Here is a 25,790-nt window from a genome sequence, read left to right as displayed (position 1 = left end):
GAAGAACGCCGCAACACGAAACGACGATGAACGAAATCCATGTAGTAGCTAGAACGAGAGTGGAAGCCTCTGCAGACATGGAAACAGAGGCGCAGCAACGTCAGTACCAACCTGAAGGAGCCTGATGGAGACGGCCACTCCCAGAAATAGAACCCAGTTTTATTTGTCTCAACTGAAAGGGGAAAAGGAGACGAATAAACACGGTAAGCAAGCAAAACATTTTAAGGGCAGCTGAAACAATGGAAACGCTGATCTCCAGCCTGCATTTGGAAGGCACGTTGGCTGCTTTTGTGACGGCAGCCACGGCGGCCTCCACGTCTGGATCCGCAACGCCCTCGAGGTCCATCTTGACATGGACCTGCTTCAGGCTGCCGAGGTTTCCGAGGCCAAGCTCCGGACCTGCAAGTGCAGCTCCCAGTCCCAACGCGTTGTACTTGCACCGAAGACGGAGCTTCCGGAGCTTCGGCATGGCCCTCTCCTTGAATGACAGGCCGGTGACGGTGATGGCTCCGTCACGGCGCTCTAACCAGAACAGCTCCAGGAGCGGGAACCCAGCTTGGCCACCGATGACGACCCTTTGCTTGTCGCTGTCTCCGGAACGTAGCTTGAGGATGATCAGGGCACGTAGGCCCCCGAGGATGTCCAAATCCTCGTTGCTTACCGTGGCCATCCCAATCTCCAAGTAGGTGAGCCTGGGGAGTTCTGCTCTCGCCATCGTCTTCGGGACATGGGGAAAGTAGTAGTGTGAGCAGGCCAGCTTGAACTCCCGAAGTTTCGATGACGGGCACCAGGACTCCACCAGGAAATCGAGGGAGCAGTCCTTGTCAGCATCGAGGCACAGATGCTGAAGCGTGAGCTTGTTCAGAGCATCGACCAGGTTCTGCTCGCAAGCTGCGCAGTCCTTGTCACCCTTCTTTAGGCTCCACTTGAGCCCAAGGATCCTTAGCTTCAGCAGCTCGCCGAGTTCCTGAACTGCTGCTGCGTTGCTCTTGCTTACGTCCACCATCGACAGTTCCTGCAGGTTCTTCATCTTGCCCACGCCGCTCGGCAGCTCGACGCCTGTCACCAGGAGATGCGCCAGCCTCTGGAAATCACCATCATCCACCGCCAATTGCCGGACCCTCGTCGGCCTTATATCCAGGGTCTCCAAATTCTCCAGTTCCTCAATCTGTTTCGGGAGCGCAGGTACCCCTCCTCCAAGCCCCAGGTACTTGAGCTGGAACAGCTTGTGTATGCCCTGGAGCTGGTGTTTCTCCAACGGGTCAGCGTAGTACGTCTTCCAGATCCAGCACCCGCAGAACGCGGAAGTTGCCAGGATCATGTTTCTCTTCATCGCGCCCAAAGACGGTCAGAGATCGGACGTTTGAGAGGATGCCACTGCTTGGCGTTGTGGGTTTCACTTATAACTGGTCGTCGTACTGGAGAGACAGCCGCCGAATCTTGTCATGTGGCGCGACGCCGACCAACTGAGACGACAGGGTCACAAAGTTCTCCTTGGCCAACAGTGAGATGATGAGCTCACGGACGGAGTCGTGGACAATGTAGCATCTCTCCCCATTGTCTTGGACAGGCAACGGCTGGATCAAGCTGCTGAGATGCTTCATTTCGTGGACATAGCTAGAATCCATGCAAGATGAAGCGACTGTCTCTTCCTTGAGAGTTGTTACGATTACCCGGCTCCCTTTGTTGTCATCAGGGAATGCACATTTGATGACCTGCCATCTGTCTTGAATCACATCATCAATTACAATCAAGTACCTGCATCAATGACACGAGAACACGGGTTAGCATGGGCCAGGAGGTTGTGTACATATAGCCATTTAATTACGGGGCCCTTGCCTCAACAAACGCATACAGCCGCCCGAACCCTACTTCTTAGTGTGTGTGATCTTTGGAACACAGAAGGAGAAACAAAACAATACCAAGGTTCAATTTCTAAAAACAAATCCTAGAGTTCTTTGAAAAAGAACATGACATGCCTCCAAAATATATCTATATATCTGTATATTATCTTAATAAGGGAGTTTTGAAATATTCCGATAGCAACAAAAAAATCTTCATTTTTTCTATGAAATAAGCCAACATGTTCACCGAGAGGAACTATAAATCATCATTAATCAAAAAAAGAAAAATGAGCATATACACCACTAGATTTTATGATGATCTAATGGTCTATATTAAACCAAAGAAACCATGCCTAATACAATTAATAAATAATAAATTCATATGGAAAAAATAACATTTCAATTTTCATTTGAAATTTAAAGTAAAGTACCTAAATAAAGTGTCCATGTAAAACACAATTAGCGTAGCCCAAAATTTGAAGTAAAAAGGTATTAATTTTATATCCATACAAATTGGGAAGGAAAATACCTCTATCATGTCAATGTTTAAAAATAAAAATCGCCATCAACCAAAATAAAGAAAATAAGGAAAATGAAGTGAGAGTGATGGACTCGGCCATCATCTATGGGAGAGATAACGGGCTGGGCTTTCCACGTGGGTTGATATAGAAGGAAGAGGAGGTTTCGGCCCATGATGAGATTTGATCGAGAAATGATTTGTGAATTTGGAAATTAACATAGTGAATACGGTAAGTGAACTGAATACGTGAGTGACACGTCATATTTTGATTTGAATGGTTTTGGAAAGAATATAAAGATTTGATTAAAAAAGATCAAAGAATTGAGTCTGACTCGACGACAACCCTATCGAAAGACGGGTTAAGAATACACTAAATGATTGGAGGCTATATTATATGAGAGTTACACTAATCTTTGTCCATAGCAATGCACCAGTATATTTCCTACTTATAAACCTACAAATTGAGAATCAAATCAATAATTTAGTAGATACTTAAATGCAATTGGAAGCAACGGTGAATGTAGAAACTTACCTTTCGTCAATCATAACTACTATGATTTTCATTTCAAAGAAAAATACTTGCAGTGGATTATTATAATCTTGTTCATGATTTCTTTGTGAATAGCAACGCTACCACAAAAATGGATCTATATCAACAGAACATTACAAATAGTGAGCCAAAACACGTAGTAACAATACTGCAAACGGCTAACATTCTGACTGTTAGATATAAATGCTCCAAATTCACTGCTTGGGCAAGCACCGTATATTATTTTTTTATAGGCGAACAAACTATAAATACAATGCAAAAAAAAAAGTTAGTACTAAAAATAAAATATAAAGAAAAGAAAAGAAAAATCAGTATCACCAAAAATAAAAAGAAAAGAAAAGGAAAAAGAGAGGAAAAATTAGAAATAAAAATAAAAGCAAAAGATAAAATAGGAAGGGAAGAAATAGATATAAAAATAAAATAAAAGGATAAGGAAAGAAAGGAAAAACGAAAAACGAAAAAAAAAACTACCAGGTGCTCGTCTCCGCTGCTCTTGGGCCTGCCGGTAAGTGATGGTCCAAACCGAGCCGACCCACGTACACTCATTTTGTCTTGGGGGCGACAAAATGACGACAGGCTAGGTGCGGCACCTTCGCGATTGGTTTGATGCCGGGTTTTGGCAAGCCAAAAGTTGGGTAAAAAATTGTCAATATTTTAGGAGAATAAATGGAAGATGTGGCAAATTTGTGTACCATCAAGTAGTGGCCAAAATGTTGGTTTGCCAAAATTTTAGCATGCCAACATTTTGGTAGCAAACCAAGGAGGCCCATAATTTTTGTCCGCAGCGCGATTAATTTTTTCAACTGGTTCGCCTTCTGCATCTCACTCCCTTAGATCGTGCAAATCACCGCCTGACCCGCCTAGTCATCACTCACGCGATGTATGCTGGCTTGGTGCATTCTTCAATTCGTATAGTACATGCAACGAGATTTTTGTTTACTTTTCTTTTCCTTATTTGCTCGCCTTCTTTTTGAAATAATCTTTGCTTGCCTTCATCGACGCGTGATTCAAGCCATCCTTCAGCACATGTTCATTCTGTACTGCTCTTCCTGCATCCATCAACGTGATTTCCCACTTCGTCCCTTGGAAAAAAAAAGGGAACAGCTGGCCGCCGGGATCTATATATGATCGGCTCCCGGCCGGATTGTAAAGCCGCCGACAAGATCTATATATGATCTATATATATTTTAAAAGCCTGCAAAGTATCCTGTGGACAAACCTTTTGTTGTTATTCACTTGTTACTTTTGTGCAAGCAAGTACATAACTCTGATTATTGATCGCTTCTTATCTCAAAGCCTTTGATAAAACTCATGTTTTTTTCTTAGCTATGCCAAGGATATATGCAAGCTATATATAAGTGAAGTGAACTTGGAGCCAAACTGCCAATTAGAAATTACAAATACTAGAACGATACTCTTTTCATCTTTGTTTAATATTCAGCAGGCACTGAAGCTTCATACTATTTGGTCAAGGCTTTGGTAGCTTCTCATTGTATTATGCGTCAAAAAGTCCAAAATGGAATACATCCAGTCATGCAAATGTCAGCTTTAGTAAAATGTCTCTCGCTTAGCTAGATTATTCACCTTGGGTGCCTTGAGACGGCCACGATCACTTCGGGCACCATTCATATGTTACAATTGAGAGCATCAATTTTTTGTACACTATGATCCTCAAAACATAAGGTTGCTTTCTTATATTCAGACAATTTCTTTGTTGTTGGAACTGCACTATACTCTGCTATCATAAATTTATGGGTGATGTGAGATTCATGAGCTACAACCACAAAGTCCAGAAACTTAACCCTGGTCATTTTGAGAATCGATCTATGTCTTGTCCAGAGAAAGTTTAATACATTCTAATCATCATATCTATTGGACTGTGGATTTCAATTTTAAGTGTAAAGCTGAGTGATGCTTTGAAGAAGTTTGAGAAGAATGTTGCAACTAGAGATTCCATACCATTTTCCTCTTCATTTCTTAAAGTTCACTAATCATTTCCATAACTTTATATGGAAGCTATAGTGTATCGAATTTGAACGTCCATTTCCAACCTTGCTTTTAATTTTCCTTGTATGGTTTATGGGCCGAAAACGTCCTTCTTGATATGTAGAGTAGGTACTGCAATTATGCAAATATGTAGTATTACAAATTTAGGTAAATCTAGTGGAAAAAAAAGAAAAGAGCAACAAGCTAGGCGGGCCTTCCTCACGCGTTGGGCCAAACTAGGCCTGCTTTGCTTTGCTGCCTGCTTCCGTCTAGCTGGCTCTTTCTTCTCTTCCTCTCCACACGCAGCCCCCCCCCCCCCCCCCCTCTCTCGGCCTTCCTTTCCTAGTGGTGACGGCAGGACGAGTAGCGCCACCCTTGGTCAATTCATCGTCAGGTGGTTCGCCGCTGACGAGCATTTGACACAGGTATAGTGGTGGATGCAGAATTTTATAAACATGTGTACATAAATATTCATATTTTATTCCTAAATACATATAGTTCACTATGTGATTTTACAAGCGAAATGTCTTTATTTTAAAATAAAAATAAATCTTTATTAACTGCTCACTAAGAAACTAACAAACGTATTGAAGCACACATGCTTTATATGCTTTGAGAGCACATGTTCAGTGGTTTTGTTGAGCTGTCTCATATGGGTTACAAGTCATGACACATCTAAACAATTCTCCAAATATTAATAATTGATCATAATATAATTGTGCTAACCAAAATACAAAGTATGCTATTGCTCCCATATGACCTTATTTATTTTGAAAATATACACATCCATTTTTATATAGAAATATCAATATCTTTTCTTTATAAAATCTGTTATCTAGAAGCATCTTTACAAGTAATAAGCTTTACATGATTTCTATATTATTTTTAAAGAATTGTATATCTATTTAATTTCAAAAATATTCTAGAAGTATTCTTTGCGAGGTAAAGATTTGACAATCGGCATGTTATGTAAAAATTCTAAATATTTTTATCAAATAAGGAAGGATTACCGTTTATAATTTCCATTGGAACAAATGATGTGTACATATGCTGAAATATTCTATAACTTTACCGGTGTAACATACAATGATACATGGGCAAATCATTTTTAATGAAGTTTAATTTTATGATTGCTTCTCTTAGGTATTGGTACATGTGTAGTCAGTCTCCATCTTTTGCAGATCAAGGTGCTAAGATCATCCAATAGCTGCACGATCAATGGTGTTATTCGCGTAGGCACCTATAGAGCAACCGATAAGGTATATACTTATGGTGTTATGGAGACTCACGGTGTTGATGAATGACAACATTAGGGTACCCGGCTGCCCGGCTCCATGATGGAACATGGAAAGATAAATAACGTTACATTAGGGTCATACAAATAAGGAAATATAAGAGCATGAATGAATGAATTTATGTGAAATGAATCTTGTGTAATCTACACTGCTTCTTGCACCCTCGTGTGGTGACAAAATCCATCTCATCTCAAAATTGGATGAAAGAAAATTGAACACCGGCGGTGTGCAATGATAGGACATGTTTCCAAATTTTTTTTTGAAAAATCCTCTACCAAGAAAATTTGCCAAATTTCTTAAAACCCCAAATCCCAAAGTTGATGGGTTAAGACTGTGGGGATCAATTACCTTTAGGGTCTTGATGCTATCGTTGTTGTTGATGTGTGCATTATGGCTCCACAACCACAACTCTACTCGACGAGCTCTCTCGTATACATGTTCTTTGTGATTAACCTTGCTACTATGTGGCATGCTCCATTGCACGACAACCTTGTGTGCACTTCCGGTAGACTTTAGGTTATCATCGTTGCATATGGATTGCATCCAATCTCATTCATTCACTGCCATCCGGCAGCTTCCATCGCTCATACACATAGTAAGAATGGATAAGAATTCTAAACCCTAACAAACTTTCCTCTTCCTCCGATCCATTTGGCTCCCTGACATTTGCCAACATCGCAGATGCATGCATACTCCTTTGATGGGATCTCTTGTGGCACCAAAATGTACATACACATGCATAATTTGATTTTTGGGTCCAATGGTTTTGAATTTTGAGAATTTCTTAAGTTATAAGGTTTTACGGTTCCTTGAGTTCGTGTATGTATTGATCTTCATGGTTTCTTTTGAAAAGTTCTAGAAATTTAATACATTTTCTAAATACAAATTGCTTCAATTTGGTGTTCTGTTATGTGCTTGCCTTGTGTGTGGCTCGCGAGGTAAATGAGATGACCTGAGCTGCTAACAATCTGAGCTGAGATAGATTTTTTTTCTTATATTATTAACAAGCCAAGCCGAGCCGGTTGTAAGTCTAACCGCGAAGCACTAATTACGTCTTTGCTGGAAGACACTGAGGGCTAGTTTGGCAGAATTCTGATTGTGGCTAAAACAGCTCCAATTGTGACCTCTCTAGTGAAGCCAAAGTCATTTTGAAAAACGTTTGGTAGAATGACCTCTCCTATTTTCCGTTTATAGATATAAAATGTTAAATATCCAATATACCCTTACATATTCGATACAAATGAGTTTTATTTTTTTTCTTAATCTATAATGCAATTTCATATGTAATAAAAAGATTAGTAAATAGAATGATGAATATATTATATAATCCTTTGTTTCCTTGATTCCATTTACGTATGATACCTTTTTATGTTTTTTCTTTTTTTTGACGCTCCGTTTTGACGTTCCATTCTATTTATGTATGCTACCTACCCCTGACTTGACTCCCATCGGCTGAATCATAGTTATTAGAACTAGATTGGACCAACCAGTAAAAGATCGAATCAGGCGGTTTGGTTCGCTTAAAAGACCGTCTATGCAATCGGACCGGTACAAAACGGTTGAACCAGCCTGTTTTTAACTAACCGACAAACCGGGTGGTTCTGTACGAACCTGACGGCTTTTGCTTCCTCTCCAGATTAGTGTCCCTTTGGTTGGGCTTTTGAAAGTGCTTTGGCTTCCAAAAAAGACAAAAGCTAACTAAAGGGGTCGGTTGCGAACCACCGGCTTCAACAAAAGCAGCTTCTCTTTAGTTCAATTCTCACAGCACTTGAGCCCCTGCTTCCACCGGTTGTGGCATCCAAGTTTTCCTCAAAATTACCCACTGTCATCAGTTATGAGCGTACCGATTCGTCCTCCTTCTCCCTGCGACAGAACACACACGCGCGCGCGGGGATGGATCGCGGGTTCACCGCCCCACCGCCAGCCGCCCTCCCCACCGCTGCCCTACCGCCGGCTGCCCTCCTCACCGGCGGCGCCCTCTCTGACCTCTTCCTCTCCTCCCAGCGGCGATTCCAGGCGGCGGCGGCAGCCCTCCCCACGCTGCCCCACCGTTGGCCGCCCTCCCCACCGGCGGCGCCCCTCTCCGGTCGGTTCGTCTCCTCCCGGCGGCGATTCCAGGCGACGACGGCCCTCTCCGACTCCCTCCTCTCCTGGTGGCGGCGCAAAAGAGGGTCCGCGGTGGTGCTACCTACTCCCGATGATTGGTCAACGACAGCTGTCCTCCCCACTTTGGTTTGCGGCCGCCGCTTGTGAGGTCGCTCCCTGATTCGCTCCGCCGCCACTCGCGATTTGCTCCTGATTCGCTCCGCCACCGCTCGCGAGGTCGCCCCGCCGCCGCCGTGGTCTCTGCCCCGGCCGTTGCGCCCACAAGGAGGCATCGCGCCTAGGCCGGCGAGGGCCGACCGATGCGCCCAGGCCGGTGAGACCCCGGCCATCGCTGCTCCTTCACGCCTGGGCCAGGGAGAGGAAGAAGAAGGGACTGACGAGCGAGGTCAGCTCGTCAGTGAGAGAGGGAGAGAGTTGAGTGAGGAGAACTTAACAATTTCTCAAAAGCCACAGCTGCTCAATCAAACGACTCTCGGATTTCTTACGATCCACATCTCACCACAGCTTTTCTACAATCCACAGCTCACAACTATATTTTTCGAAAGAAACGGCTCAACCAGACACATCCTTGTCCCTCCCACGTCGGCCCAACCAAAGGCCCAGGCGTCCAGCCAAGCACCCTTCGGCTCCTAAAGTCCGCTCCGCTCCGCTCAGGTGCCGCAGAAAAGCGCCGCCGCCGCCGCAGTCCGTCTTCTCCAACCCCGACCTGCCGAGCCGCCCTCCCCCTCCTCCCTAGCGCCTCGCAGCTGAGCCCCCTCCTCCCCGCGCCTGGACTCCGGCTTTCGTTTCCCAGCGGCCAGTTTTCCCTTTCCTTTCCCTTTCTCCGCTCCACCCTCTCGGCCTTATTTCCTAGCGGCGACGACAAGGCGAGCAGCAACTGCCAGGTCTTTTGTCGCCCGACCATCTGACCTTCGTTGGGCGCCGGCGACGAACATCCGACAGGTACGCCCACCTATTCCCTTCCTGCGGTGCGGAATCGAACCTCCAAACCCTGATGTATGCTATTTATATTTGGATCTGACCATGTATTCTTCAAAACTTCGATTTTTTTTCAAGCAATTATCGGGTGTACACATGTACACCCATGTCCTAAACTGGGTCCGCCCCTGCAGAGGTATGCCTTCCCATCCCCTTTCCTTCTGCTGTGCGGAATCGAACACCCAAACCCCATGCTATTTGTATTCGGATCTGACCATGTATTTGCTTACTACCCAAACCCCATGCTATTTGTATTCGGATCTGACCATGTATTTGCTTACTGACTTAAGATTTTTTTTGCAAAAATTACTGGGTGCACATGCGTTGGTACCCATTTCCCATGTCCTATACTGGCCCCGCCACTTTCGTAGGACTTGTTGGTACCCAATTAAGGCGCGCGCGCAGCTTATTTTGCCTGTAGGGTTCAGCTGAATTCTGTTGAATCTTTTGCTAGTGCAAGTAGCTTTAGCTCCTCTGTTAAGTGTTGCTTAATTTGATTCTATTGAATCTCTTGAAAGTTTTTAAGGAAGTCTCGCTGTATTTCAATATGGTACAAAAAGTAATTCACTAATTAGTAGGCGGCTGTGTGTTTGCTAATGGTCTGCTGAGTGAGCCCATGATTTCTTAACTGATGCAGAGATGGAATTGTGCTGTATGTGTCCATTGCTTATACCTTAAATAAGTGGCTCTAATAGATTAATGAACCATTTAACTCTTGAAGCATAAGCAGATGATTTTGATTACAATGATCTCTAGGTTCATAGAGTTATTTGTGACCTTTGTGGTCTTGTTGGAGTATTCATGTAGTCATATCTCGTACGTGTATTTTGCTCAACACTTCACCTCAATTATTTTCTCAGGTGGGGCTGCAAGACCAATAAGGAGGTGCTTGCGCCAATCTCTTTGCTTGTATATGGTAATAGAAGGGAGTATTAATGACTGCATGTTCCTTTGGTCAAAATGGAAGGAAATAACCTACCCTCTGGAAGCTTGATGCAAGGAACAAATTATGGTAGTTTAGACTTGCATCACAACCACATGCAAATGCATGCTCCAAACTCTGGAAACCAGGGCTTCAACCACTCTCAGATGCCCAGCAATTTCCCCATTCATCTGAATCAGGTTACAGATTCTGATCAGCTGTCTGAATTTCAATTTGGAGAACATGGCAAGGCCAACCACCATCACCAACACCACAACCAGCAGCACACAAAGAATAGCATGAGCGATGATGAGGAACATGGTGTCAATGAGGATGCCACTGATAGCCAGACCGGCAAGGGCAAGAAGGGCTCGGCATGGCATCGGATGAAGTGGACTGATTCAATGGTTAAGCTTTTAATTACTGCAGCATCTTACACCGGGGAGGATCCAGGAGCTGATTCAGGAGGTAGGAGGAACTGTGCAATGATGCAGAAGAAAGGCAAGTGGAAGGCCATATCAAAAGTCATGGGTCAGCGAGGTTGTCTTGTATCGCCACAGCAGTGTGAGGATAAGTTCAATGACCTCAATAAGAGGTATAAGAGGCTTACAGATCTCCTTGGTCGGGGTACTACTTGCAGAATTGTGGCGAATCCAGAACTTCTGGATAGCATGGCTAATCTCTCAGATAAGACAAAAGATGATGCGAGGAAGATATTGAGCTCTAAGCACTTGTTCTATGAGGAGATGTGCTCCTACCACAACAATAACCGGTTTAGTTTACCTGAAGATCCTGCACTTCAGCGCTCATTGCAGCTTGCTCTGAAGTGTAAAGATGAGCATGATACAAGGAGGAGAGCGAGTGGAGATGCTGATGAAGATGATCAAAGTGCGGACACTGATTATGAGGAAGAGAATGATGATGAGCATCCCGTGGTGCATGTCAATAAAGGGACCCTGCCTGTGCATAAAAGAATGCGGTACATGGCGGATCAGGAGGATGTAGGTTTTGGCAACTCTTCCAGCTCACATGACTGTAGCAGGAGATCCGATCCCCTTAGCATTACAGTGGATATTAACAAAGTTTTCCCGGATGGAACTAACTTAGCTTTGGTGCAAAAAGACTTGGCTACACAGTCTGCGGAGATTGAGAAACAGCGCATGGAAATTGAAGCTGAGGCACTGGAGCTTGCAAAGCAACGCCACAAGTGGGAGAGGTTTAGTAAGAAGAAGGACAGAGAACTAGAAAAGATGAGGTTGGAGAATGAACAAATGAAGATTGAGAATAGACGTTTGGAGCTGGAGGTAAGACACAAGGAGCTGGAGCTTGAACTCAGGCTAAAAGGGAATCGCAGTCAGGCGTGGCACGATAACATCTAAAAATTGCAAAGGCTGACTTGCAATACGGTAAGCTCAACCTCTCGTAAATTGCAAAGGCTGCTAGGTGTTATTTGGTATCACACACTTCACTCATCTTTATATTTTTTTTAGTTTACTGTATATGTTATGTTACAGAGCAAGTTCAACGAGAACTTGAAACAGCAATGCACGCATAGGGATCCATGCTGTCCTAGTGTCCTTGAGATATCTTGGCTGATGTACGCTAAGAGTTATAATGGCTTTAGTGATTGATTTTCGTTATGCTTCTTAATAGCCATGCAAGCCTTTGTATATTCACAGTTTCCAGAGATTTCCATAGACTGGGTCTTTGATTTTTTATGTTGTGGTCATTTACATCCTCAATAAAGGCAGAAAAGCACAGTAGAATCTCAACATGTGTTGCAAGTAAACACTTTACTGATCAGTTGGAGACGTTTGCTTCCAAATCAAAATGGCTGGGAATTGCCAAAAGCACCTTACTATGTTCCTTCTGCCTGTCTTCAAGGAAGGCAGAGCCTGTGCTAGTGTTATTAAAAAAAAGAAATAATTCTTTTTTCCCCCTGTTTTTCCCCTTGTTTCAACATTCTATCACTTTAGTAATGCACACTAATTTGAATTGCTGGAATCTTTGATGAAATATATAATCTACATTGCAGACTCCCAACAAAACTTAATTTTGATATATCCTTTTTGTCCTAGACATATTTGCACTTGCTAATCTGGTAAACAATATATCAGAAGTTGGAGTTTCTCAAGTATTCCCAATCCTTGTCAACCTATGTGCCGCATATAATTTGCATAAAGATGGAGGAAAAATTTACTCGAGTAACTAAGAACAAAGTCATACTACCCAACTGAAAATGATATATATCCTACACAAAGAGAATACAGGATCAATCATCAGTATTATGAGAAATGGCCCATTCTCCTGTTGTATTTGAAAACCTATACTGAAGCACTGTAATGTAGCATGTGAATCTGCTGAATGTATATGGAAGCTATACTTTTTTTTTTCCTTACTGTGATTTATGTGGTGGGGAATAAAAATGCTGGCTAAATTTTGTGTTGGGGTTTCCATAGCGCTGTCCATAAGATATGTCCTATGACTCTATGAGTATCATCCTGGTACAGTGCAGAAGTAAAACTTTCTAGCATCAGAGGCATTTCACGTGTAATTTGTCTCTGTTCAGTTTGCCTGAGGCAGCCAGGTTGCTTCATGTGCTGATACTTTGATAATGGTGTTATGAAATACCTTACTTCCACATTCAGGACAACTGAAGTCTACCGACGGCAAAGAATATGCTATGGTCCACACAACCTTACTTGTCGATTGTCATGAAGCTATACTGTCGTCTGATGCCATATTATTTTCGGAAATGCAAGCATACACTGTTAAAGTTTTTCCCTAATGTTCTTATCCTGTTGGCCCTTTCAGGTTGCTTATGGCATTGATGTTAGAGTAGAATACTGCAAGAAAGTTGACAAGGATAGCGTGGAGCCGCTCACATGCGCTTTTTCTAGGGGTTGCAGTGGAAAAGAAAGGATTTTATGATTATAACGATGGTTCCATCCAAATTTTGCTTCTTCCTTGCATTATCCTTTGTATATTGCAGCGGCCGATTTGTACCGTAGTAGCTCCGAATTCTATATGCGTGCTACGCTGTTATTTTGTCGTAAATTTCCACGTACAGCTCTAACTGTAACATGGTCAGATTGTTCATGCAGAATTTCAACAGCCATTCAGTCCAGCCCGGTTTCCTTGTATTCAGTGTGTAGTTCCTTGATGGAGGTCAACTGCTTCTTTAGTGTTAAAAAACCGGCCTGACGTCTCCTAGGCTGTGAATTTAATTCCCATCATATTTCTGTTTCATGCCTATAGTCTATTACTCCCTCCATTCTCATTTGACAGGACTATTTCATCCTGACACAATGTTATCATCTACATTATGTCACTATGTACTTCTTGTTATCATATATGTGTATCATATATATGTACCTCGATATCAATGTTACCATATATATGCACCAATTATTTTTTAGGTGAGTTACTCTGCACGGAAATCAAACAGTCATCTGTGTCCGAGGTGGCAACTCAATAGAACTATCGAAAGAGAAAATTTTAAATTTTGCAAATAGTCATATTAAAATAATTTTGCAAACAGTCATATTAAAAGAGAATGGAGGGAGTACAACAAAAGGAACATATCTAATATAAATAATAAAATAGAGAAAAAATAAAGAGAATAGAGTGTCCTTGTTCTCCTATGTCCTATCAAATTCGATTAGATTAGAGCCATTATGGAAAACAAAAATTTGTATCCTTTCTTGGCTACCATACAGGCTACAGCACGAATCTTCTCAAGCCACAAAGACAAGAAGTTTGAGCGAAACCTTCAAATTTGTTTTCCCCCGCTGTTATTTCTTTTTTTGGCAAAATAGATATTCTGCCCTTGACTTAAGGATAAGTTCGTCCTTCAATTTTCAGATCGGCCAATCTAGTCTCTCAACATTTTAAGATCAAACTCATCCTTAATTAATGTGGCGCTTCATGTTGGCATGATATTATTGTAAAATGTCTTTTTTGCCATTGACTCTCCTTCTTCCCCTCTTTAATTTCCGTCGCATGGTCTCAGCTATACATGAGAAACTGGTCGGTGCCATTGTTGCACGGTGTACATGTGCTTAGGTTGCTGCGCTGACACATCCGAGATCATGGTTGCAGATTCAGTACATCGAATGTTTAGTATATGATTAGATACTAATCAGCCATATTAAATATGGGTTAATTACAAAATCAATTGCATAAATGAATGCTAATTCGCGAGACGAATCTATTAAAGCTAATTAGTCCATGATTTGATCATGTGTTATTGCAGTAAATATGTTCCAATCATGAATTAATTAGGCTTAATAGATTCATCTCACGAATTAGCCATGGTTTATGCAATTAGTTTTTATAATTAGTTCACATTTAGTCCTTCTAATCGGTATCAAACATCCGATGTGACTCGAATTAAAAATTAGTCCATGGATTCAAACACCCCCTTACTTACAACCATGCCAGCGGGTAGAGTAGAGTAGATAGATGTAGATGATTCCCTTACTTACAACCATGCTAGTGGGTAGAGTAGAGTAGATGGATGTAGATGTAGGCTGTAGGGTGAGTTGGAGTGGTACCGGCAATATATTTATACATGAACTCGCGTGGTGTCCAGCTAGCGTTCTAGGCTGTGACTGTGGTCGGGTGGTCGGCGGTAACATCAGCTATTTAGCTGGAAGTTGACGACGGAGAGGTATGCACGGGCATGCGGTAAAAATGATGCATGTTATGCCGAAACAAAAACTCAAATTGAGCAGTAACGAACGCGTAGCACTTGCAGCATGTCCATTCACTCGTTACACTGCGTCATGCACGATTTAGTTGAGGGAGAAAGAGGCAGGGTAAATAGTATTTTTCACATTAATCTCGTATTAATATGGAGTGCTACCATCAGTACAGGTACGAGTTTGATCTAAAAATGAAAAAGTTGAGGAATTAGATTGAGTTTGACTAAAAATGAAAAAGTTAGGAATTAGATTGGATGATTTGAAAACCTAAGCGACCTAATTTTTTTTTTCACGCAACACACAAGTTTCGCGGAAAACGCCCTCACAGGCTGGTGTTGTTTTGCGCATGTCGCACGTGACGTCGCGTCGCCCCCCGCAACACTTGTCCAGCCACCACCACTTGTTCTTTCCTTCGCCTCCTCTTCCTCCTCCCGTCGTCTCCTCCTCTTCCTCCCCCTTTCCTTTCCCCCGTTCCCCTCCCAACGCCGCACCCCCCCCCCCCCCCCCCCCCCCCCCCCCCGGGCGCGGCCTCCCGTAGGCGCGGCTCCGTCCCGGCCCTGCGCCCGCCGCGCCGCTCGTCCCCCGTCCCAGGTGCGTGTCGCGCGGATCCGTGCTCCTTCCCCGCTGGATGCGTTTCGGTGGTTCGTGGCGGATTCGTGCTGTCGGAGCGGGGATTGGGTTTGTGAGAGGTGGGAACGAGGGTTGTCTAGCTGGGACGAGGTGTTTTACCTTGTATTTTAGCGGAATTCGGGCGGGATTTGGTGGAATGTCCGCCGCTTTCGCTGTGATTTGGGCTCAGATATAGCTGGATTTGGGCGTGGATAGGTGGTTCATGTCGAATAGTTTGCGGGGTTAGTCTTAGCTGCATCAGCTGAAATGCAACGGGTAATTGTTATGCGTGGGTATGCATATGCAAATCTTTCTATTGTGGCTAAGTTTTGTGTAGACTGTTGAGATTGCTAGAAATCAGAAAGTAGACGTCTCAATTCAATGTATGTTGAAGTATTAGATTGCAACTAATTTGAGCCCGTGGTTTTGATGGTCAATAGTGCACCGAAGACCTAGAACTATGGCTATCACTTTCTCCAATCTCTACTGTTGTTTTAAATCTATATTGGATTATTGGCGATGTTACTGTAGCTTTGATCGAACAAATTAATTGATATGTGCATTGCTCGTTCTGGTGTGTTCATTCCTACCCCCGTTTTTCTTTCTAATGGAAATCATCACACAGCCTTCTTTGAGCTACCATCATTTCCATTCCAGCTGCACTTATCTGTTGCATATGGTGGACATGGCATAATGTTGGACGAGTGACCCATTCCAATATTACTTTTGTGATGATTGCTATATTGTGTTGGCGCAAAAAGATGCAAAAGGAGGATAGGTTCTCCCATGTTTGAAGTGACTGATTGTACCAATTGATTTGAGAAATTGTACTGTGATGAGCTTCAATATTATAGTCTTATACTCTTATAGAAGGTGTTTTCTCAGAGTTTTGCCTCTGGGTTGTTGCTTCTTTTTTTGGTAATTTGAATTAAGCTTCTAGACATATCATTGTTCTTACCTGAGAGGCAAAGGCTAATACTAGCTTTTTCTTCTTCTTTTTTGTCTGGCAGGCTCATCTGTTTAGTTCATCTGGACTGTCATTACTTGGCATCTTGTTTATACAATCATCGGAGGAAGTTTTGATGTTTCAGAACAATTGCGTTTGGTGTGATTAACCTTTAATAGATGTCCTTCCGCAGCATTGTGCGTGATGTAAGGGATGGACTTGGGAGCTTGTCTCGAAGAGGGTTTGAGGTGAAACTTCTGGGCCACCGCAGAGGGAAATCTCATGGTGCTGTCCATGAGTTGCATGATCCAGCTCCGGTGATCCAGAGCAGTTGCTGGGCTAATTTGCCCCCTGAGTTGCTTCGAGATGTAATCGAGAGGTTGGAGGCCAGTGAAGCCACATGGCCTAATAGGAAGAATGTTGTTTCTTGTGCGGCTGTTTGTCGAACCTGGAGAGAGATGTGCAAAGAGATTGTTAAGAATCCAGAGTTTTCTGGAAAAATCACTTTTCCTGTGTCCCTCAAGCAGGTGATGATGCTCTCTTTGATCCCTACATGTTTTATTTTTCTTCCCTTTTTTTGATAATTTTAGCATATTTTTATATATTTTTGTATCCTTACTGTAACTTGTGTTTGGGAAGTAGTACTATTAAAATAAAGGAAACAAGGAATAAAATAAACCACACTTTTCCTATTCACTAATATTGTTTTGTTTGTTATATTCAGCCTGGGCCTCGAGATGCAACCATCCAGTGCTTCATCAAAAGGGATAAATCTACCCAAACGTACTACCTATATCTGTGTCTTAGCACAGGTAAGCCTTTTTAAAGTATTGTGATTGTTTGTACTTACTGTAATTCCTTACACCACATCATAGCCATCAGTCCTTGTGAGATGCTTGTGGACATTTTAAATAATGCAAGATAAATGACCATCTTTCTAGCTATGCTTGAATTGCTGAAGGTACCATTTTACCCTAGATCCACATATGCTTAGACCTTTGGTACCAGCATAGTAGTTCAGTAGTTGTCTTGTTATTAGATTATTATTTACGTAACACCGTACTACTCATGCTGTCTTTTGTGCATGCTTGTGCACGTTTTTCATGTTCGGCGTGACTGGCATTCTTGACTGCCTATCTCAGGAATTTAGAGAACCAGTCCCTCTATGTTGCTCTTGCAGAACATGCACTCTGTTTTCTTTCCAGAAGCAGTAATGGCAGCTGATCTGTAAATAAAGTAAGAATAGCAATTGTTTCTGTCATGTCTGCTAAATCTGCATTTTCCCCACTAACCAACCCCAATGAGGTGCCCCGTGCCCGTCTGCGGGGATTGGAGACTTTAAATGAATGTGTCAACATGGTCAACCTATATTTCATCTGGATTTAAGCATTATTGAATCCATCTTCATAGCAGTTTAGTTGTTGGAATCCAATGAATTTAAACCTTTACACTTGCCCAGTTGGTATTCTATCACTCACTCAAGGCTGAAACAGAATACCAGTTACCAATACTAGGAATTGGTGCTGGCATGCTGCTATCAGATGTCAACCATTGTCTGTTTCCAATTCATTCCTTATTCTTAGCAGGCGTGCTTGTTGGTACCCTTTATTTTTTTTGCCAATCTGCTGCTATTAACATGGTCTAGCATATTTTTCTACAGCTGTGCTTGTTGAAAGTGGCAAGTTCCTCTTATGCGCAAAACGAACCTCCCGGCCAACCTGTACAGAATATACGATATTTATGAACTCTGAAAATATATCTAGATCAAGCAAAATGTACATCGGAAAGCTGAGGTACTAACTCATATAGACCAAGGTGTTTTTAGAAGTTACGTAATCATTTTCTAATCTGTACATATCACTAATATATCTATGGCATTGTGCATTTAGGTCAAATCTCCTCGGCACAAAGTTTGCAATATATGATACCCAGCCTCCATGCAATGCAGCACAACCAGGGAAAACAAGCCGTAGGTTCTACTCCAGGAAGGTGTCGCCAAAGGTCTCTTCCAGCACCTATAACATAGCACAGGTTTCATATGAGCTGAATGTCTTGGGTACTCGGGGCCCTAGGCGGATGAACTGTGTTATGCATTCCATCCCTGCCTCATCCCTTGAGGCTGGTGGCACTGTTCCATGCCAGCCAGACAGTGTCCTCACCCGCCCCCTTGATGAGTCATTTGGCAGCATTTCCTTCTCCAAGTCATCTGTTATGGATCATTCCATGCGTTTCAGCAGCACAAGATTCTCCGAAGTCTCCATGGGCAGCCACCGGATTGGAGACATGGCATTGGGTGACAATGATGAGTGCAATGAGAGGCCATTGATTCTCCGCAACAAGGCCCCAAGATGGCACGAGCAGTTGCAATGCTGGTGCCTCAATTTTAGGGGCAGAGTAACAGTCGCATCTGTCAAGAACTTCCAGCTTGTAGCCGCAACACAGCCCTCTGCTGGGGCCCCAACCCCGTCACAGGCTGCCCCAGCACCGCCACCAGAGCATGAAAAGGTGATCCTACAATTTGGGAAGGTGGCCAAGGATATGTTCACAATGGACTACCGTTATCCACTCTCAGCCTTCCAGGCCTTTGCAATCTGCCTGAGCAGCTTTGACACCAAGCTGGCCTGCGAATAAAGCCATCGTGGCCGAAGAATCTATTTCATGAAGACGGCGGCCCCGAATTTTGCTGGGCCGCCATTCTGTTGTATGTTGTTGATGCCTTCTTAACTTCCCTAGAAAGCTGTGTTTTAGCCATTTCCACCTGATCTACAGCTGCTGCTGTGCTGTCCTGATTGTTTTGTTTTCAATAGCTTTATTCTGTGGAGTAGCATCTTGGCCTGCCCTTAACTAGTCGGCAGATTTAAATTGGTTTTCCATACTGTTGTATTAACTGAGTGTGACATTTTCGTTGTGCCTAAACTCTGACTGTCTGCCTGTGGTGGTGGCATGCAACTGTGCATCTTGTAAAATTCTGAAACGCTTTGTCATAAATCATAGCAATAAAAGAGTTAGCTTTCATTTTATTCCAAAACTTTGGCTCGTTCTAAATGTATTTCTTGAAGTAAACTTGTATCCTCTGCCCCATGTATGCTGCAGATCCACGTATGTTGTGCATCTGATCTAGTAAAAGCTTGCCTGGATTGAACATGCTCTTAGGTGAGGAACAGAATTCCCTGAAACTGCATTGCGTAAGTTGATTTTTTTTTCGAGTTAATTTCACAAAATTATAACTATACATGTCTAATCTAGCTACCACGGAAGTGTAACTTTTAGGTTCACAAAATAATTATAGATTTGTGAAGCTATTTTTTTAAAAAAGAGAATTTATCGGGCGATTCCTTGTACAACCAATAAAGTTTATTTTGACAAATTTGGAGAAAAAAATAATCGCAAATTTAATATCAAAATTTGAAATGTAGATGAACATACATGGAAGATCCATCATTCATTCCCCGTAGAAAAATCAAGGAGCCTCTGAGGCCCGTCTGAAATGGGCCCAGTTTACCTGAGGCCTCTGGCCCATCAGGTTTCATGGCGGCTCCTCTCTTGATCTCTTCTGGTCCAGGTGATTCCATTTCGTACCCTCGTGGCAAAAGCGGAAAGCCGGAAAGGGTTTTTCCCAAAACCCTGCAACAAATCGCAACCGCCGGCGTCGATCGGCGCAGCCGCCGCGGATCCTTTCCCGCCGCCATGTCCCAGATCCTCCTCCGACGCCTCTCTGCACACTCCCACGTCATCCGCGGCCACGGGTGCCGCGGCCTCAGCTCCGCAGTCTACGGCGGCGGCGGCGAGAGGCGGCGGGCCTCGGCTCTGCCGCCGCAGGATGAGGAGAACCGGGCGGTGCGGGTGTCGGTGTGGTGGGACTTCGAGAACTGCAACATCCCCACCGGCGTCAACGTCTGCCGCGTCGCCCCGCGCGTGTCCGCCGCCCTCCGCGCCGCGGGCATCCGCGGGCCGCTCTCCATCACCGCCTTCGGCGACGTGCTGCAGCTCGCGCGGTCCTCGCAGGAGGCGCTCGCCGCTACGGGGGTCTCCATCTCCCACGTCCCACGCAGTTGCGTGCTCGCACCCGCTCCCCTACCCCTTTATTTGTGCTCCGTTCCGTTTCATTCCCTTCTTTTTGTGATTTCTGGAAGGCCCTTTCTGGAACGTCTACCAGAAATTCCTTACCACAGGCTTGTATTTCATATATTTCGCATCCATTGGCCTGTTGATTCCAAACTTTTGTTCACAAAGTTTGATGCCAAATTTAGTTGCCTACCAATCGCAGGGATGTCAATCGTCCTGTTGTAGGTTAGAATTGGAAGAAAAAAAACACTTTCTAGAACCGGTTGGATAGATGATGGTTGTGAGTCATATCACCATTTTGTTATAAAAGTAGAGTATTTCTGTTGGTACTGGAACTTTCTTTCCTTGTACATTTCAAATCCGATGATTTATTGTACTCACTTTACCTGGAGTTTATGTTCTCTGTTGCAAGAATTAAAACTTAAGATTATTATTAGATGAAATTAGCATTCCTTTTTTAAGGAACTATGGAAATTTGTTGCTCCTACTGACCACAAGAAATATTTTTTTGGGTGTAGTATGAAAAAGCATATTATTGTTTGATATGGACTCAGATTTGTGATGAAGGTGTCTCGTGTCTTCGTTAGGCAACACTACTTTTTCATTGATATTGGTAACACTTCATTCTGCATGGATAGTATATTGCCTATAGAATATTGTATGTAGGGGTCCTATCGTTTTTTATAACAAGAATTCTTGTTATTGTTTTTTCTAATATGCTTTTAGTACTGGAAAATTGGGGATGGTTTGGATATTATGCATGCCATATCAGTTGGTACCTGGTACCAGTTATACCTATCATTTGTTGAGTTCAATACGGTGTAGGCATCTCCATGTGATTACTTTGATGACATTAGGTACAATTTTAAGTTACAGAAGTTGCATTGGTACCCTCAAAATATTACAAAGTTGGCATTGCGTATTTTCTTTTTTTTCATTTTTTTTCTTATGTAGTGTTCTGGTTATTTATTAGTATGTACTAACAGTATTATTTCGATAATGTAGGTGGGAAGAATAGTTCTGACCGTTCCTTTATGGCTGATCTTGTCTACTGGATTGCTCAGAACCCTCCACCAGTTCATTTTTTCCTTATATCTGGGGATAGAGATTTTGCAAACCTCTTGCATCGTTTGCGAATGAGCAACTACAATGTACTGCTTGCTTGTCCTAGTTGCGCTACCAGTAGTGTACTGTGCAGTGCAGCAACAGTTATGTGGCCTTGGGATGCCTTAGTTAAAGGGGAGGATTTCTTACCAAAACGTTTTAATCACCCACCGGATGGTTTACATGGATCTTGGTATGGTCACTACAAAGGAGCCCTGGATGATCCCTTCCTGGAGAAGGAATCAAAGGAACCCATCAAGGTACCATCTGATTCCGAGCATTGTTCAGTACGATCTGATACCAAGCATGGCTCAATCCCCAAATATGTAACCAATGCAATTCTGGAGGCACTACACCCATATCCTCAAGGGACAAGCCTCTCACATCTCCGAGATCTTCTTCTGAGGAACAGCATTCTTACAGGTACAGATTTCTTTGGCCACAAGAAATTCTCTTACCTTCTTCAATCAATGCCAGATATTGTTGAATTGGTAGATCCTCCGCCTGGTGAAAACCAGCCGCGTGTAATTTTGGTCAACAAAAGAGTGCTGAAGCCTGGTGATGGAAGTTGTAAGACCCTTAGCTCAGCTCAATGTAATGTCAGGGACAATAACCTCACCCGAACACCACAAAATGATAAGAAGCATCCATCTTTGATGTCAACCCCTGAAGTAAATTCTAAGCCACTAAGTTCTTCTCAAAGTATTGACAGGACCAGAAGCTTCACAGAGAATGTAAATGAAAATCCACCTACATTTTCTGTCTCATCTTCCCCATTGGTTGTGCTATCTGAGGACAAAAAGAAGTACCAAACGGCTGATGCGAGTGCACAGACAGAGTCACCAACAAAGCACACGGAAGTTGATGAAAGGGTTACCCCTGGAACTCCCTCTTCCTCAGAGGCGGCAAATGCTGTTAACAAAGATGGACTCCTTAAAAGGATCTGGATACTGTGGAATGGCCCCGAGAATGCCAAGTCTGAGGTTTCTCAAAATTGTGAAAGCGCTTCTGCTGAAGTGGTTGATGATTTGCGAATGCCTCTGCAAGAGCATAATGCTGATAACTGTATAGAAACTTCGAGGAGGATCCATAAGACCTCTTCCAAAGATGACCTCTCAAATGGCACCAATAGTACTGCAGCAGTAAGTGCTAATTTGTCAATTTCATCTGGCGATGACAATTCTGAAAAAATAAAGAGAGATCCATCAATTCTTGAAAATCCAGAACCATGCAGTAGACCTGCATCTGTTTCCACAGGTAAAGCTGGAGAGAAGGATTCTTCTGAAAAGAATAAGGGCATCTTTAGCTGGGCTTCGAGGTGGTGGACATTTGGAAAATCAGGTGCAGATAATAGTAGAACCGACAGAAATGTTGCTGATGAACCAACTGACTCAATTGAAGAATTTGAATCTTCAAATGCTTCAACTTGTGGAAGAGAGCAACAGGTGGTTAATGAAGTATTTGCAAAGGCTCACTTGTGGGATGTTTTGGAGCAACAGTTATCAAAACCTCTTGGGTCTGAGGTTGTTTTGAAAGCGAAGACAAGGTAAATCTTTTCCCCCTTTAGATTTTAACTAATGCCTTCAGGTTACATGTGAGCTTATATGTATGTAAGAAAAGCTGTTGGGGATTAGATCTGGAATTCGAACTTATGCAAATTTGAAGCCGGACTCATGGTCAGCACAATATACATATGTTGTTTCCTTTTTAATGTTAGAAGGAATAAATAGATCTAGTAAGCAGAAATAACTCTCAACTCTGGCACATTTGTGCTAGTAATGCCAATCGTTTCTATCATTCTATGGATTGCTTGCTAGTGGTTTTGTAGACTGATACGGGCAAGGCACAGTTATTCAATTTGTCTTTGATTGCCTAAAAACTGTGGTTTGTACTGTAGTTTTCTAGAGCAAGTTATTAGCATGATGAATTATATGCTGTTCCTCAAGTCTATTTCAGGGAAAACAATAATCCTCTTCTGCAATTACCTTGTAAGCTGTAGGAAGAGAAGAGTATAAGATGAGGTGCATGTGATGATTTCATTATGTGCCATTAAAACTCAGCATCACCTCACGTTTTGAAACCTTATTATCTTTTCTTACTTGAGAGCATACATCAATCCTTATATATTTTTCCTTTTCAAGTAGAAAAGGATTTGTGAGATGATGTGCAAAATTATGTTTGGCTTATTTAAGGGAAAGTAGTTCTTATATGATGACTTTTCTTGTTCAGGGAGGAACTGGCACAAGGATTGCAGAAGCTAGGTTGTTGGCCTTTGAAAGGCCTCTTTGAGAAAGATCTGCATCATCTGGTACATTTGTTAATTTCGGAAAAGAAATGGATTGAAGAAACTACTTCAAGAATTTTCCCTTTCCGTCTTACCCTCCCTCACAGGAGAACATGTGTTCCATCGAATTCCAGCAAGTCCGCTGCTCTTAGTTCCATTTTTATCAAGGGGAGGCCCCAGAAGGGCAAATATGTGGATGATAACAGTAAGAAAAGCAAGCCTCTTACTAGGGAGGAGATACTGTCAGACTGTCACAAGGTGTTGAAGGAGCTTGTGTCGCAGCATAAATACGGATTCAACATCAGCATTTTCAAGCTTCGCTTTGCTCAGAAGCATGGATATGAGCTTGATCATCATAAGCTTGGGTATCCGGACCTTGCATCACTGTTGCAGATTATGCCTGGTGCAAGGATAAAATTCCCAAGGGTTCTACCTGCGGAAAATGGGAATGGCCTGCCTGGCAGCAAGGGAAGTGGAAACAAAAACAATGGCGATGACTTGACCTGGGAGGAGCTTGGTCCTGTATCTGCCACTACTGAAACTGCTGCTGCGGAGGTCGATAAGGAAATGTGCTACCGTCCTCCCACTCCTTCAGATGATGAATTCTCAGATAGCGACAATCAAACAGACCAACATCCTAGAACAAATGCTGAGCAGAGCTCGCTTCTCCAAATCATTGATTCGTGGAATAGTAGCAAGGATGATGTTTGTTGCAAGAGACCTCAAGACATTGACGGGCTTGTGGACTGTTCTAAGAGCAACCCGGATCATCTTGACAATCTGGCGGCAGGGAACGAGCAAAGGTCTACAAGGCTATCACGGAAGCAGTACTCTTTCGTGTCGGACTCTGAAGAAGATAAAGAGAAGGATAAGCTGGTTGAGAGTGTCCTGGGCAGTCTGCAAAAGGCGCAGGGTTCAAAGTTGCGAAATTGAAGTTTTGTTATATGCAAAAATGGTGATTTGCTTCTTTTGGCACCCAATTGCAGCTGTTGGCCTGACATCATTCTGAAACCTGTCATGGTCCTTGGTCGTTTCTGAAACAAAGGTTCACCGTTTGTGGTCACACTCTCAGCAAGCAGCAGGTTATGTTCAGAAGCTATAGTTTGACAGGAGTTATCTAACATTCTTTTTCCCAATTCAAGGGAACATGTTTATCATCTCGCGGTTGACTGTAATCGAGACGACCCCGAGCTTCGGTTAGCGAAACTGTTGGACCAAGCTTGTCATTTCGTCCGCCTAGATCTTAATAGTACTGTGAAATAAACAGGAGCAGCGCAATTCTTCCATGAAGTTTCATTGATGATTGGTAGGGTACTATTGTGTACCACAAACATCTGGCTAGAGAGCATGACTAGCTCCTGCTTTCTTTTTCTGCGTTGTGTTTGTAGCTGATAACACGCGGTTGTGATGCTTGCATGTGTTGGTATCCCACGACCAAGATTTATTGCTGCGCGTGAATTCTTTCTTACTAATTTTAGTAGTATAATAATGGCACAATCTGGTGTCTTGAGGATACTTTTCTGAAATCCTATCCAATCTATCCTAACCTGTGCCACGTTGAATGTTCATTGTGGCTGTATCGTAGTCGTATTGATAGTTTATTGATTTCTTTGACTGGTCGTGCTTTCTGCCCGGAGTACCATACGATGTTTTTTTTTTTTCACTCTGTTCGTTTGTTTTCTTTGGAGCCTGTCATGCCAGAGGAATCCATGGGGGCCAGAATGCCAGATATAACAAGGCAACCTGGCGCTGTCACAGACACCAGGTGGATGCCATTTGATGAGCCCTTGACCAGCTTTTCATCAACTTTAATCTTGCCAATAATAATAATAATAATAATATGCTCTAATGACCCAGCGCGCCGCAGTTGGCTCG

At 43.0% G+C, this 25,790-nt stretch overlaps 4 protein-coding genes across 5 annotated transcripts; 3 read left to right on the top strand and 1 right to left on the bottom strand.

Moving 5' to 3' along the window:
• Window positions 1-100: 100 nt before the first annotated feature.
• On the bottom strand, window positions 101-1,333 carry LOC117864919 (disease resistance protein RGA5). Its single transcript, XM_034748988.1, has one exon. The coding sequence runs from the start codon at window positions 1,331-1,333 to the stop codon at window positions 101-103; it is 1,233 nt and encodes a 410-aa protein (XP_034604879.1).
• Window positions 1,334-8,886: 7,553 nt separating this feature from the next.
• LOC117863859 (uncharacterized) lies at window positions 8,887-13,328 on the top strand. Of its 2 annotated transcripts, XM_034747730.2 has the most exons (4): window positions 8,887-9,243; window positions 9,358-9,415; window positions 10,140-11,607; window positions 13,016-13,328. In XM_034747730.2, the coding sequence occupies exon 3, from the start codon at window positions 10,240-10,242 to the stop codon at window positions 11,578-11,580; it is 1,341 nt and encodes a 446-aa protein (XP_034603621.1). In that variant the 5' UTR covers window positions 8,887-9,243; window positions 9,358-9,415; window positions 10,140-10,239; the 3' UTR covers window positions 11,581-11,607; window positions 13,016-13,328. The 2 variants fall into 2 exon arrangements, with proteins under 2 accessions (XP_034603621.1, XP_034603619.1); XM_034747728.2 differs by lacking the exon at window positions 9,358-9,415.
• A 2,039-nt stretch (window positions 13,329-15,367) lies between these two features.
• Window positions 15,368-19,482, top strand: LOC117863425 (tubby-like F-box protein 14). Its single transcript, XM_034747120.2, has 5 exons — window positions 15,368-15,498; window positions 16,527-16,989; window positions 17,187-17,274; window positions 18,123-18,255; window positions 18,352-19,482. The coding sequence occupies exons 2-5, from the start codon at window positions 16,642-16,644 to the stop codon at window positions 19,091-19,093; spliced, it is 1,311 nt and encodes a 436-aa protein (XP_034603011.1). The 5' UTR covers window positions 15,368-15,498; window positions 16,527-16,641; the 3' UTR covers window positions 19,094-19,482.
• A 138-nt stretch (window positions 19,483-19,620) lies between these two features.
• Window positions 19,621-25,373, top strand: LOC117863424 (uncharacterized). Its single transcript, XM_034747119.2, has 3 exons — window positions 19,621-20,513; window positions 21,533-23,177; window positions 23,861-25,373. Exons 1-3 carry the CDS (start codon window positions 19,991-19,993, stop codon window positions 24,846-24,848), a joined length of 3,156 nt encoding a protein of 1,051 aa, XP_034603010.2. The 5' UTR covers window positions 19,621-19,990; the 3' UTR covers window positions 24,849-25,373.
• Window positions 25,374-25,790: the final 417 nt, after the last annotated feature.

Source organism: Setaria viridis, chromosome 7, assembly GCF_005286985.2.
Source record: "Setaria viridis chromosome 7, Setaria_viridis_v4.0, whole genome shotgun sequence".
NCBI lineage: Eukaryota > Viridiplantae > Streptophyta > Magnoliopsida > Poales > Poaceae > Setaria > Setaria viridis.
This window is presented reverse-complemented; position numbering and strand designations above follow the sequence as displayed.

Excerpts from the sequence above, each read along its gene's own strand:
- LOC117864919 (XM_034748988.1), bottom strand. The coding sequence starts at position 1,333 with ATGAAGAGAAACATGATCCTGGCAACTTCCGCGTTCTGCGGGTGCTGG.
- LOC117863859 (XM_034747728.2), top strand. The coding sequence starts at position 10,240 with ATGGAAGGAAATAACCTACCCTCTGGAAGCTTGATGCAAGGAACAAAT.
- LOC117863425 (XM_034747120.2), top strand. The coding sequence starts at position 16,642 with ATGTCCTTCCGCAGCATTGTGCGTGATGTAAGGGATGGACTTGGGAGC. Across the intron at positions 16,990-17,186 it reads TTCCTGTGTCCCTCAAGCAG|CCTGGGCCTCGAGATGCAAC; the intron begins GTGATGATGCTC and ends TGTTATATTCAG. Across the intron at positions 18,256-18,351 it reads ATGTACATCGGAAAGCTGAG|GTCAAATCTCCTCGGCACAA; the intron begins GTACTAACTCAT and ends TTGTGCATTTAG.
- LOC117863424 (XM_034747119.2), top strand. The coding sequence starts at position 19,991 with ATGGCGGCTCCTCTCTTGATCTCTTCTGGTCCAGGTGATTCCATTTCG. Across the intron at positions 20,514-21,532 it reads CATCTCCCACGTCCCACGCA|GTGGGAAGAATAGTTCTGAC; the intron begins GTTGCGTGCTCG and ends TCGATAATGTAG. Across the intron at positions 23,178-23,860 it reads GTTTTGAAAGCGAAGACAAG|GGAGGAACTGGCACAAGGAT; the intron begins GTAAATCTTTTC and ends TTTCTTGTTCAG.